Source organism: Biomphalaria glabrata, chromosome 6 (genome assembly GCF_947242115.1).
Source record: "Biomphalaria glabrata chromosome 6, xgBioGlab47.1, whole genome shotgun sequence".
Classification (NCBI taxonomy): Eukaryota; Metazoa; Mollusca; class Gastropoda; family Planorbidae; genus Biomphalaria; species Biomphalaria glabrata.
The window spans coordinates 51,585,014-51,599,340 of record NC_074716.1 but is presented as its reverse complement, the minus strand read 5'-3'; the positions used below and the strand labels follow the sequence as shown (position 1 = coordinate 51,599,340).

General features: G+C 39.6%; 1 protein-coding gene across 2 annotated transcripts in view; it reads right to left on the bottom strand.

Moving 5' to 3' along the window:
- The window catches only part of LOC106070620 (uncharacterized), an 86,156-nt gene that overhangs the window by 54,277 nt on the left and 17,552 nt on the right, over positions 1 to 14,327 (bottom strand). For both annotated transcript variants that reach the window (XM_056033974.1, XM_056033975.1), the window contains exon 2: positions 2,520 to 2,707. In XM_056033974.1, the coding sequence (XP_055889949.1) occupies positions 2,520 to 2,707 (188 nt within the window). The remainder of the gene's footprint in view (positions 1 to 2,519; positions 2,708 to 14,327) is intronic.

The window sequence follows — 14,327 nt, the reverse complement described above, 5'->3', positions numbered from 1 at the left end:
TTTAATTTTTCAAAGTAAAAAATAAATAAATATAAATTTGGCTAGAGGCTAGATCTAGGTCTAGATCCTACATCGGTTTTGAAAGGACTATTGCGTTCTTGAAAGGAGTATCGCGTTGGGGAATTCCCGAATGCACGGCATTATTGAGTCAAGAGTTTAACAGATAAATGATCATGGCAATTGTGCGCATCGTCTTCTAAGTCTAGATTTAAAGGCATATCATTGGAGTCATTCAATGATTTTACGTAAGTCTAACATAAATTATATCTAGATTCTAGATCTTAAAGTAGATATAGACTAGATCTTAAGAATTCTAAATCTGAATTTTAGATCTAGTGTTAGATGTTGGTGGGAAGCGTAGTCGAGAGGCTAAGTGCGCTTGAATTTGGCTTGTCTTGGCAACCTAGAAGAGGGATCGAGGTTCGGCACCCGACTCGGGCAGAGTTGCGTTTACTGAGCGCCTAAAGGCAGCACGGAAAACCAACTCCTAGATACCCCCTCCCCCCCCCCCCCCCACCGGTCCACAAATGAAAGTAGCGCTATATAAAAGCTATAATAATAATAATAGATCTATATGTCCAAATAATGAACATATCAATACAAAGTCTATGCCTATGCCTTGCTCGCTGGCCAAATGCGTACTCTTGTCTCATCTCTGACCATCACGGACAGCCGTACTCTCGTCTCATCTGTCACTACCCTGCATGTCACCAGAACGTCATTACAAATGTCATGCGCCGATGTCATTATAAATGTCATAGAGTCGAACAGGTGACATGACGGATTAGGTCCGGAGTGTGAATACCACGATGATCGGACCATAGGGTGCTCCCTCTTCCTCGCCCTGCCCCGGTCCCGCCATGCTTCTATCCAACTGCCCCCCAACTCCTTTTTTTCAGTGACTGACAGACATACTCCTTTGTTCCTGATTCCCCCCTCACCCTCACACCAACTCGCGTGCTCACGGACCAGTGTAATACCCTAATTACGTAGTATCATTTTCCCAAGTCATTTTAACCCCACCATCTTTTTAACAATTTAGAAAAAAAAAAAAAACTGCAGTTCCGATCCGATTTTGTTTTATGCATTTCCTCCCATTCAGTTATGTTGTAACCGAAGACACGACTCCACCCATCACCCTGCATTCAGCTCCGCCCACTCACACATAATACCGCACATGCCCACGTGATAATTACGTACTGATCTAAATGAATACAATACACATGAGACTGGGTGTCACTTGTGCCATACACAAAACTTTGGGAGGACTCGGCCCCTTAATACTCTAAAAAATAGATCCGCGATTCCATGTAAAGAGTTTAGACATCTTTTATTTACGCGCCTAGGCGTACGCGAATATGATGCTGGCGTGTAACAAAGCACAGGTATTATCTTTTTAAAAATGACATGGTCAGGATGGGATGGATGAAAAGGTCAAAGGTAAAAGTGAGCTCTATTCCGCGTGAGTGGTTGATCGGCTGAGACTCGTTGGCAAGTTCCGTAATTTGTTCAGACACGAAACATCGGGATCTAGAGTTGTGTCCCTTCATCAAAGTCCACGAGCATTCGTTCGTCTTCCCGCGCTCTGCCCACATCGTCAGCAGACGTGAGCTGTGTCTTGGACCAAAAAAAAAAAAAACTCAGAAGGAAAAGGTGCGTCGCGTTGCCGGGCAACGGGCAGGTGGCGCTTCTAATTGAGATTGTGCAACGAACAAGACGAAATGGAAATAGATGGACCGAGGTCAGTGAAAGAGAAATGAGCGGAACAGAAAACAAAGAAAGATGTTTCTAGAAAAGCAGTGTAGCAGTAGCCTATTAATGTCTGCCCAGATCAGAAACCCGAACTCACAAGTCTCATTTTATTTTCAGTCTATAGCTAATTAATAGATATACATCTCAAAAGTCTTGTCTCTTTCCGGTATGTTGAGAGGTTTGAAAAATGTTTTACATGTTTCGGATGTTCCTTCAGAGTTGAAGATAGTTTACTTCCTAGTCCAAACCTCCCGCAGGACGACGGGGATGGGAGCGGGCAGGGTTTGAACCCTCGACCGTCGATAAATCCGAACGACAGTCCAGCGTGCAAACCGCACGACCAGGCAGCCATCCTGGTTAATCTATTATATATTTACGCAACGTATCACTCACTGATTGATCATCACAAAATCTCTGGAACAGCCGAACGGATTGGCATGAAATTTTATGCATAGGTTTCTTTTACCTCTCAATAAGAAACAGTTTTGATAAATTCGAAATGTGAGCGCGAAAATGTGCGAATCTTTACAATTTTGATAAGTTTCGGTTCAAATAAAAAAATCAACGGGCGAAGCCGGTGGTTAAGCTAGTGACAATATAAAAAATATTTTAGGTGTGAATTTTTTTTTTTAAATTCCAGTAATGATTTAAAAAAAAAAAAAGTAGACCAACTTTCAGAACTAGAGATCTATGGGGCAGATAATTTAAAATGTCCGATTGTTTATATGTCATTATGTCCAAGACTTATATACTAACAATGTACTTACTCTGAAAGAAACTTTTCGTGCGGAGATATGACACGGCCAGACGTAGGATGGAAAGTTTGTCCAGCTTTGAGATGACACTCTGCTCAAAGGGCAGCAGGCTAGCCAGGTGATCCAGCTCGCCATTCAGCCTCTCCCTGTGGCGCTTGCTGGGGTTGCTCTTTGGGGGCTCTTTGCTGGGTGTCTTTACGCTTTAGGAGAGACACAAACAAAAAGTTTTAATTGAAGTTATAAAGTCAATAAATTTTTTTCAATTTCTAAACATAAAGTCTTAATAATTTAACGTGTGTGATGACCCAGCGGTTCAATAGACTAAGGATAGGTAAGCTCTGAGAGCCCACTTTCATTTTGTCTTTCATTTGGTCTATTTCATTTTGTCTATTTAATTTGCCTAATTCATTTTGTGTATTTCATTTCATTTTACCCATTTCATTTGGTCTATTTCATTTTGTCTATTGAATTTGCCTAATTCATTTTGTGTATTTCATTTCATTTTACCCATTTCATTTTGTCTATTTCATTTTGTCTATTTAATTTGCCTAATTCATTTTGTGTATTTCATTTCATTTTACCCATTTCATTTGGTCTATTTCATTTTGCCTATTCATTTTGTGTATTCATTTTGTGTATTTCATTTCATTTTACCCATTTCATTTGGTCTATTTCATTTTGCCTATTTCATTTTGCCTATTCATTTTGTGTATTCATTTTGTGTATTTCATTTCATTTTACCCATTTCATTTGGTCTATTTCATTTTGCCTATTTCATTTTGCCTATTTCATTTTGCCTATTTCATTTTGCCTATTCATTTTGTGTATTCATTTTGTGTATTTCATTTCATTTTACCCATTTCATTTTGCCTATTTCATTTTGCCTATTTCATTTTGCCTATTTCATTTTGCCTATTCATTTTGTGTATTCATTTTGTGTATTTCATTTCATTTTACCCATTTCATTTGGTCTATTTCATTTTGCTTATTCATTTTGTGTATTCATTTTGTGTATTTCATTTCATTTTACCCATTTCATTTGGTCTATTTCATTTGGTCTATTTCATTTTGCCTATTTCATTTTGCCTATTTCATTTTGCCTATTTCATTTTGCCTATTCATTTTGTGTATTCATTTTGTGTATTTCATTTCATTTTACCCATTTCATTTGGTCTATTTCATTTTGCTTATTTCATTTTCCTATTTCTTTTTGTCAATTTTATTTTGCCTATTTCATTTTGTTTAGTTCATTTTGTCTATTTCATTTCATTTTGTCTATGTGTACTTCCGGGGCGCTGCTCGGCAGGCGACCTGATTACACTGTGACATAATCAGCATTTTGTTTTCTATTATTCCTTTCATATTGTGTTATTGTGTTTCATGGAATAAAAGTGTTTCTTGTTTTTTGGACTAATTTATTAGTGTGCATGTTAAAAACCAGTGTTTCAGTGGATAGCATAAATAGTATGATCATCAATGATCATCAATGAATCTATGTACACACCCGCCATCTTGGAAACAAATGGCCGATAGATAACAGAATGTTAGATCACTAAATAACAAAATGGACGAACTTGATTGTTGCTGCAGACATTTCTACCAATTCCGTGAAAGCTGGCTAATCTGTCTCACTGAAACATGGCTAAATGAAATTATTCCCGACACATCAGTAGACTTGGATGCGTTTCTTTTGTACAGATCAGACAGGACAACAAATAGTAGCAAAACAAGAGGAGGAGGACTGGTCATTTAGGTCAATAAAACAGTACTGTTGTGTCAACAATATCTCAATCAAAACTAAAGTGTGTAGGACCGATATTGAACTTCTATGTAACAATCTCAGGCCATACTACCTGCCGAGAGAGTTTACACAATTTTACGCCATATTTGTGTATATATCACCCACAGCCAACACAGAGAAAGCAACAAAACATTTACTAGACATTGTATATGCAACTAGGGCTACAAGTTCTGATGCTGTCCGACTAGTTATGGGAGATTTCAATCATCTTTCGTTAGCTCAACACTTGCCAACATATAGTCAATATGTTAATTGTCCCACAAGGCACGATAAAACCTTGGACATGTGTTATAGCAACATAAAAAATGGCCTACACATCTCGATGGTCATTTCCCCTCGGAGAGTCAGACCACACAATGATCCATCTTACACCCACGTACAAACCGGTTTTAAAAACAACAAAACCCGAAGTACAGTCCATCCAGTCACGGTTTGATGACGCTGTTTTACAGCTACAAAGTTGTCTGAAGCAAACAGATTGGGACATGTTTGTAAACAACTGCCCAGACAGATGAACTTACCACAACTGTTAATTTGTACATCCAGTTCTGTGAAAACATGATTGTACCAAAGAAGAAAATTAAAAACATTCAGTAATAATAGACCCTGGATGACCAACATTAAAAATTAACATTCTGTCGTCATCGAATACATAGAAGTCTATTTATAAGCGCTGGTTATGAGTGTCTATGTGTTTTATTCGTGTATGAATGTTGTTCGTATGTGCATGTATATCGTGCATCTATATTATTGTACAGGAGTTACACTGAGGTTGTCAATTGTAGTCAAAATGAATTTCCATTTGTTTGGATCAATAAAGTTATCTTATCTTATCTATTACATTTTGACTATTTCATTTTGTCCATTTCACTCTATCGTAAAACATAGATCTAAATGGTGTAAATTCTGGTTGATGACAGAATCTAGAACGCGAGTTTAGACCAGAAGTACGCCAACTAGAATTCTTCCACTGCCAGTTCTGGGATCAAACTTCAAAGTTGGTACCTACGTCATATCGCTCGGCCTTTTCATTTCCCTATTGAATTTAGAACGGGTTGCCTGAATCAGCCATGAAAACCAGTGACATTGCCGAGTTTTAAGTCTCTAATTAACACACACACACACGACAAGATGAACACATGGCTACTCGTAAATCTTAATTCTTATTTGAAGGAGCTTTTTTTTTTAATTTTTTTAAAGACAAGATATTCACATTATCAATCTTCACAGATGTTTATAACCAAATTGAATAACATTGTATTCTTTTTTTCCATTTTCACATCATTAGTCGCCAAACACATATAATAGTCATCTTTCTTATCATCAATTAGATTTAATTTAAGAGTGTTCTCTCCCTTGTTTGTTGGGCGTTTTCTTTTGAAAATGAATCAAACCACCACATACTCGTTACAATCTTAACAAATTCGCGAGTTATGAACCTTCATAAGAACTAATTACAGCAAACCCCCCCCCCCCAACCCCCTTTTGTCCTCGTTTCTTAGCTATTTTGCAAGAAATATTATGGTGTGTGTGTGTGTGTTTCTATGGTGACTGTGTGAAGAGGTTAGAGATTGGTTGTGAATGATGCAACATAGGTGGCATTGTCGTCAGCGGTCTTAGTTTGGGGAGACGACTCCAGAACGTGAGATGAAAAGACGTGTTATTGTGGTGAATTAGATTTTGTTCAGAATACCATTTTATATCACTACTAATGTTTACTGCGTTTATTTCATTTTATCACAAGTTGAATATGTCTACATTTTAAATAAATAAGAATAAATAATGTCCAATTTTGTTCACAAAAACAAGTTATTCAAATGACTTCAAGTTTTAGAAGTTAGATATTACACGCCTACAGCGGTTTAGTTGTCTACCAGCAGTTTGGTGATACAAGTCAACGACCGTCAGCATCAACCATCTTGAAAGGGCGCATTTCAAGAAGCGGAGAGAAAGGGAAAGGCGTCGTGGCGATTGGGGAGGGGGCGAGGGGGGGCAAGTGAAGTGAGAAAATAGCCTGTCACACTCCTTCATCGTCACCCCCCCCCCTTTTTAAATAGGACACACGCCGACTCACCCCTCCCCCCGTCAACTTTACATCTCTAAAAGACCATCACCCGCTAGAACGAATGTAACCAAAAAGACGAGCAGTCAGATCGATCGAAGCCTCGGCCACTGTGACCGTGCCCGGACCTCACGCGTCCCTCCTTTTTTTTTTTTTACAAAGACCCCCAGAAAAAAAAAAAAAGCAAAAGTTCTCACTCTCTAACTCATAAGGGCGCAAGATATAAATCCGGGTAGCGAAATTCTCCCCCATCTCCTGGAAAGGGAGAAGGGGGGGGGGGGACGTAAGCGTGTGTTAACTCCCCTATCATTACCTGAGCCTTGGGACTCCCCCCCCACCCCCACACCCCACCCCCTTTACCCATCGTTACATTGAATTATCCCCGTCATGCAGTAGCAGGATAATGACAGGACAGTGGCCAATTTACTGGCTAGATCCTATGGGCCATTTCACTGTGTGTGTCTTTCTATTTTTCTATGTTCATTTATTTTTTTTCTTTTTCTTTCTATAAGGTCACAACAAAGAGAGGGGTCAGCGCTGCCAAATTAAGCTGTTTTCTAGTTTGCCTTCTCTTACCTCCCCTTTTCCCATCTATTACCTCCCCCTTTTTTTTTTGGGTTGTATTTTCATCCCCAATTAAGTTTTGCAGTGAGGACTGTTTACGGCAAAGGGACATTTTTTTTAATTTTTTTTTTTTTACAGTTGGGGGGCAGATGCATGGGCGGGACTATCATTATAGTTAGGGGAGGTCAGTTTGCTTTGTGTGGGCGCTTTTTTGTGTAGGGTGTATACACAGTGGGTTTCAATTAAGTGGACATCACAGCAGAAAGAGAAAGACATACTTGGGTGTTCAGATGGGTGTGAGAGGAGGAGGGCGGGGGTTCGAATGGAAAAGGGGGGGGGGAGGAGATTTTTGTTGTATGGTGAGTAGATGTTGCAGTCGCGTGAGTAGTGATGAGCAAGAGACAGAAAGACAAAGAGAAGGGTGGGGCTTGGGGGGAGAGACAGAAACAAAAAAACCCTCAATTGTAGTTATTTCAAATGTCAATGCGACATTTTGCTGTTGTGTTATGTACTAGTTTAGAGAGTAGGTTAGTTTTTGTTAGACAAATATATTGTGTACTGTTTTGAGCGACGGCAAAAGTAGTGACGTAGTAAGACAAACGAATGACGTAGAAGACTAGGCGAACGAGAGTTTCTTTTGGATGTTAGTTAGAAATAGCGACGTTTCTGAAGGCTAGACGGGCTTCCCAGTGATAAATAAAGGTGTCATTTTATAACAGTGAAAGTTGTTATCAAGTATATTTTTTAGCTTGTAATGTTCTATGGCTAATGTGGAGTAATAATTGAGATAGAAGTGAAGTCAGATAATATTAGCCCACAACAGTTGGTTTATGAAGCTCTTTTTATATAAACAAAAAAACATCCATCCATCACAGTGGCATTACAGCCCATGGAGGGCACTACAGCTATTGAATGTCACTACAGCCCATGGACTGCACCACATTCTTATCTTATGGATGGCACTAAGGCCATGGAGATCACTACAGCTCACGAAGGACACTACAGCCCATGAAGGACACTACAGCCCACGAAGAACACTACAGCCCACGAAAGGACACTACAGCCCATGGAGGACACTACAGTCCATAGAGGGCACTATAGCCCATGCCACTAAAACATATACAAACAAAATATAAACAAAATATCCACATAGACTGCCACATCACTAAATAACTAGCATTTATTTCCCTTTTTCGAAACAGAACAAAATAATTCATTTCCAAAAAATTTTTGACTAATCGGTTAATTTTTTGATACATTCATGTTTTGTTAAGTACAGCAAATAATTTTTAGCTACAACTTGTAAAGATGATGGGCGTGGGAGAAATGACGTGTACAAAATTGTACCATACACTGAGATAGAGTGAGTTGATTTAAGCTTTGTAAAAAGAAGTACAGTCTACTTATTTACATAATCTTTATAGTTAATCTTAATAATTAATGATTAATGCCTACATCTTTATCATTAATATATTACATCAAATGAAATATCAATGGCCACATGTCTGGTAGCGATCATGTTAGCTACGGAATTTGACGCTAACAGGACCACACTAACAGGAAGAAAAAAATTCTATTTTCGCACCCCCTCTCAGCCAGCGTTCCACTAAATTTAAAGTAATATTAGCAATTCAAACTTTTTAACAGTTCGAAGTTCCGCGCCATGGTGCGCAATTTTACATTACAACACTCAATAATATTACAGACTTCCAAATCTCATTCCGAGTGGTCCCACAGAGGGAGGTCTTTTCTTGCGCCAATTAGGGACAATTGAACTCATGGAAATCAAAGAAAGCCACGGAATTAAAGAACAATAGCTGGCAGATGGGAGTCTCGCGGTTTTCGTCGCCCGGGTTTCTTCCCTTGACTAGGAGAGGTCGCCGCGGTTAAGAGAGTTTCTTCCCGCGCAGAAACTCGATTATTTCTTAGACAAAGTTGTAGGGGACACTACTCGTACTGACTTCAACCAAGGGGACAGTACTTTTGAATTCCCCAATTTAAAACTAGGTGACTTTCTTCAAAAACGCAGACAGATCTTTTTTTTTTTTAATATTGAAATTCATTATTTGACATAATATGCCATTAGCAAAAGAACTAATAATTACATTTTGGGACTCTAATGCAATAAAAAAATATATTATAACTTTTGCATATTAAATTCTGGTAAAAAGAAACCAAATTTGAAAGGACACTAACTGACTTATCTTAAAAGCACACAATTATTGTTTACAATACATTAGAAGAACGCAAACTGACCTAGTTTTAAAGAACACGAACTGACCTAGTTTTAAAGAACACGAACTGACCTAGTTTTAAAGAACACGAACTGACCTAGTTTAAGACAAAAGAACTGCCATAAGTTTAAAGGAACTCTAACTGACCTAGTTTATAAAAAAGACGAAATTACCTAATCTGAAAAAAAAACACAGACTAAAATAGATAAAAATAGAAACACGAAGTGACCTAGTCTTACAATGATCATCCCTGTCTAATTATTAAAAAGCAATTTTTACTATCATTTTGTCTTAATGTGAACTAGAGACCGTCTACACTACAATCTTCACTCAGTAATTTATTTATTTTTTCATGGCTTTTAAAAGGGCGAATTATTTTTTAGATCTCATTTGCATGGGCCAAAGGTCGGAGAAAAAAAAAAGTCTCTTTAGTTCAAATACCCAGCCAGTCGTAGTCAAATTGTGTGCCCGAGGGTCCATTAAATGTCGATTGCTGGACTAGTAAAGTTAAAAAAAAGTTCCCCTTTTAGACCTTACAATCTATAGGGCAGATGATGTAAAGGCCATCTCTTTCTTTGGCCAACGGTTAACGAGCAAGTTGTCATGTGGCCAGCACAACGATCAACCTTCACTTACCCCAACTAAGGTCAGGTACCCATTGGAGTTGCGTGGAAAATCCCGAAATTGTAAAATCCCAGTCTAAGATTCGAAGCCAGGAACTCAGGTTCGGAAGCCAAGCGCTTAACCACTCGGCCACAGCGACCCCTGATTGCTTGACTAAGGCCCAAAAAAAAAATTATCGAGAATACCTTAATAATGGGGCTATATCGCAATAGGGGCACCCTCGGCAATACCGTAGGTTTACAGTTTCTTTGGTCAGCAGGTCTACAAGGACCATAAGCGATATGTAATTATGAACGTGCGTATATTGTGACTGGTATTTCAGTCAGTCAGTTGCCTGCTGGTTTAATGCCAAGAGATTAGCAGTAGAGAAAATTTTTTTTTAAAGGGAATAATCTTTCGCAATGATAAAGACATGGGCTTCACACATAGCCAGCCCTCCTGATGCGTATGTGTGTGTGCGCGGAGAAAGAGAGTGTGGGTGTACAATTAGCACGGTGTCATGGTACTTTTGTCTTCCACGGCAAAATGTCCGGCTGACTTTGTAGTCACTTCATAACTAACTGGCTACTGAATGGGGACAGAGAGAAAGCAAAGGGCGCTACGGGACACCCCAGGGCGCCACGTTCTCAATCTTTGATTTATGCTCCCTACAATTAACTGGCCACTGGGGCTGGGCCGTTAAGCCGGGGAGTTGTTTAGGGAGCTGGGAAAGTAGAGGGGGGAGGGGGACACTGTGGTTGGCGTGAACTGGATAGAGTCTGACCACTGACATGACACACAGTACTGACTGAAATCACAAACATGACTTTAGGAGTCAAGTGACTGCTTGTTTAAGAGTGTTGTGTTCGGGGGGCGACAGGGGCGATGCAAGACTAACAGGCCAGATTAGCCTTAAATTGATCAACACACTGAATTTGTTGTGAGAATATATACTACCCTCTTAGTCTACAACATTAAGCTCGTGGTGGCTGAGTGGTATAGCGCTTGGCTTCCGAACCAAGGAGTTTCGGGTTTGACTTCCGGTGTATATCGGGATTTTGAATTTAGAGATTTTTAGCGCGCCCCTGAGGCCAACCAACTCTAATAAGTAACTGATATTAGCGTTATATTTTCACAATATTTAACTATACTGTTGTTTAAAAGTTACACATTTTTATTAAGTAGAACAAATGTTGAGAAACAAGCAGAGAAGACTAATACACAATAATGACACACTTAAAGAAAACCGTGAACACGTGAATATACTGAACAGTAGAACAAGGGAGACTACAAGAAAACCAACAAACACACACACAACGTACATACACATAAATACACATACAAATGTAACAGTTAAGATATGAAATACGAATTATTTTAAGGTTGCCTATTCTGTACCAAAATATCAAGTTTTAAATAACGAACATAAGAGCTAAATAGAGCTCTCCCTAATTTTTGCAGCAAAGCCACAGGGAAAATGGACAGGCGTAGTTCTTAGAAAAAAAAATATTCTGTTCCTATCGCTTGGCTTTCGAACCTGAAGTCCTGGGTTCGATTCTAGGCGACGAATGGGATTGTCAATTTCGGGATTTTAGGTCGCCCAGAGTTCACCCCACTCTAATGGGTACCTGAATTTAGTTGAGGCAAATATAAGCAGTTGAAAGTTGTGCTGGCCACATGACACCATCGTCACCCGTTAGCCATAAGAAATTGAGTGTGGGAGAAATAACGTGTACAAACTTTTACCAGATAGACCGAGGGAGTTGATAGAAGCTTTGTAATAAGAAGAAAAAAGGGGGACTCAACCTAGTGGACAAGTGGGGTGTATTTTTTTTTATGGTAACTTAAAGAAAAAAAAAAGTAATTGAGCATGCTGAACAAGAATATCGTTACGAGCAGATGAGACTCTTAATCATTCACAAAACAGACTCGTATAAAATGTTTTTCATGTTTCGGATGTTCCTTCAGAGTTGAAGATAGTTTACTTCCTAGTCCAAACCTCCTGCAGGACGACGGGGGATGGGAGCGGGCAGGGTTTGAACCCTCGGCCGTTGATAAATCCGAACGACAGTCCAGCGCGCAAACCGCACGACCAGGCAGCCAGTATACATAGCATATAATGAGGACTGTAATCTTGTTACAACAAATAATAAAATGTCAATGGACCTCATTCACCAATCGTAAATAAACACATTTAGCCACGTCATAATATTGATAAAACAATGAAAAATACGCATCACGTGACAGCCTTTATGGATTACATACTTTGTATAGAAGATATACAGAATCACGTGGCTAAAAATGTTGTTTGTTTACGATTGGTCAATGAGGTCCATTAGATCTTCGTTTAAATGACTCCATTTCCAAGCTCTCTCCATCTTCCTCTTTCAACACGCATGCGCACCATCCCACATTCACACTACGATGCGTACGTAACACGTATTTAATGTTTTGTGTGGATCTATTCCCGATGTATTGACTTTCACAAAAAACAAATATCTATACTAATAGGAAACTCCTCGAGCCTTCTTCCATACCCTTAATTATTTTTTTTTTTGTCCAAGCCTTTTTTTTTTTTTTAAGTGTCTTTCTGCATTTCTGGTCGAGATGGTGAACACAGAGTGTTAAGAGTAGTGATACTACAAGCCAACGTCCTCCAGGGGCGCCTTTGATCACCGAGTCGTGGGTACCCTTTCCTTTGACTGTTTAAAAAAAACAAAACAACAAACCTCTAAAACAAACGGTCACCACTCCCCCCCTCCTCCCCCTGGCCCACCAGAGTACTTTTCGATACCTAATCAATCCGGACCGGTTGTTGACTCACCCTACACTTTATTTCTTTCATTAAACGGCACACGTAGGTTATCTCTTCTCGGGATCCGGACGCAGCACCGGACGTGGACCCCGTGTACGTATCAAAATTAGTGATCAATACGACCCCCCCTTTTTTTCCCCCTTTTCTCCCTTACCTGTTATTTCTCCCCCCCCCCCGCCCCCGGCCACTTTCTTTTTTTGGCCTCGTGTTCATCTTTGCAGGTAGATGTTTCGGTCCTCTGTTCATTTCTCTTTTAATATCTTGTGACAGTGAAATAATGTTCAGGTTTCCTCTCTATCCCAGCGTGCCAATCTAAAAATAGATCTGACCTAATTTCATGTTATTTTTTTTTTTTTTGTTTTTAAATTTAGTTTCTTAAATTTTAATACGTGAGTTTATGACAATAGGGGTATCTGGGAAGAGAGCTGAGCTGCGTAATAGCAAGACTCTAACACACACACACACACACATTCACACACAGAGACTAACCAGCGCATACACACTTTTTTTTAGCTCAGGCACGTGCGCAGCGACAACGGTGGTCGTGTGCGCATGTCACAATCGCGTCGCGTCCACTTCCTCCTCGCGCAGGTAGATGCCCCGGTATCGATACCATTCGTGACTTCGCTCCAACAAAAAGAATGTCACTGTCAAAATTATTTTCAATGTCTTGTTCGAGGCCCCCACCGTCGGGGCCAAGGTGGTGTCGGCAAGCAATTATGGCTAATGGGCCCAGGGATATAAAAATTGAAATCGCCTTCCCCTTTGCGCACTCACTACTATTTTGACAAAATATTTTTTTTTGTGTAAAGTATAAAAATGTCATTTGAGTGTCTGCCATTGCCATGTATATGTTTTTAATATTTTGATTAACTTTACCTTGACAAGAGAAGATTCAGAACAGTATCGAAATGGTAATTAAGCCCCACGATGACCTGCAGATCACTGGTAAGAAAAAAACGTTAACTGGAACAATGTGGTCATATCACAAGGTTCTCACGGCTCGCAGAGACCTTCCTTCAGGGAACAGCACCAGGAAAAAGAAGAAGAGGAGACAGAGAAAGCGATGGGAAGACGATATAAAAGACTGGACAGGACTGCCAATGAAAGAGATTCTACTTCAGCGGTTCTCAACTTTTTAATGCTCGGCGACACCTTTTTACAATACCCCACTTAGAAGAATAGTCAATAACAATCCATTTTTTCAATGGTCTTTGGCGACCCCTGGCAAATTGTCAATCGAACCCCAAGGGGGTCGCGACCCACAGGTTGAGAACCCCTGTTCTACTTCAAGCTAAAGTGAGAGAAGAATGTAGGCAGACGGTAGACAGATAGTGTGTGTAACTAAACTAACAATGATAAAAGCTATTAAACTCATAATAAAACCTATTACAGGTGAGCTAGAAATTATGTGTGTGTCTATATGTGCCCCTGATGACGTTGACAGCTTATAGTGTGTGTGTGTATGAAAGCGCGTGTGGGGGTGCAAAGGGCGGTAACCTCTATTGACGCAATCGTGGCAGCAGACGACACAGTTCTTCCGACTGAGTGACAATTTAATCCCGGCATTAGCAATGTGCACATCTTTCAATCGCTTCTGTTTTGATGACCATTTTTTACTTTTTTTTTTAATCTCAGTCTCAGCAATACAATATAACTGAATTCATAACATTCATTATACCAGCAACTTTTTCAACAACAGGCGGGAAAAAAAAATCACAGGAAACAAGACTTCAACGAT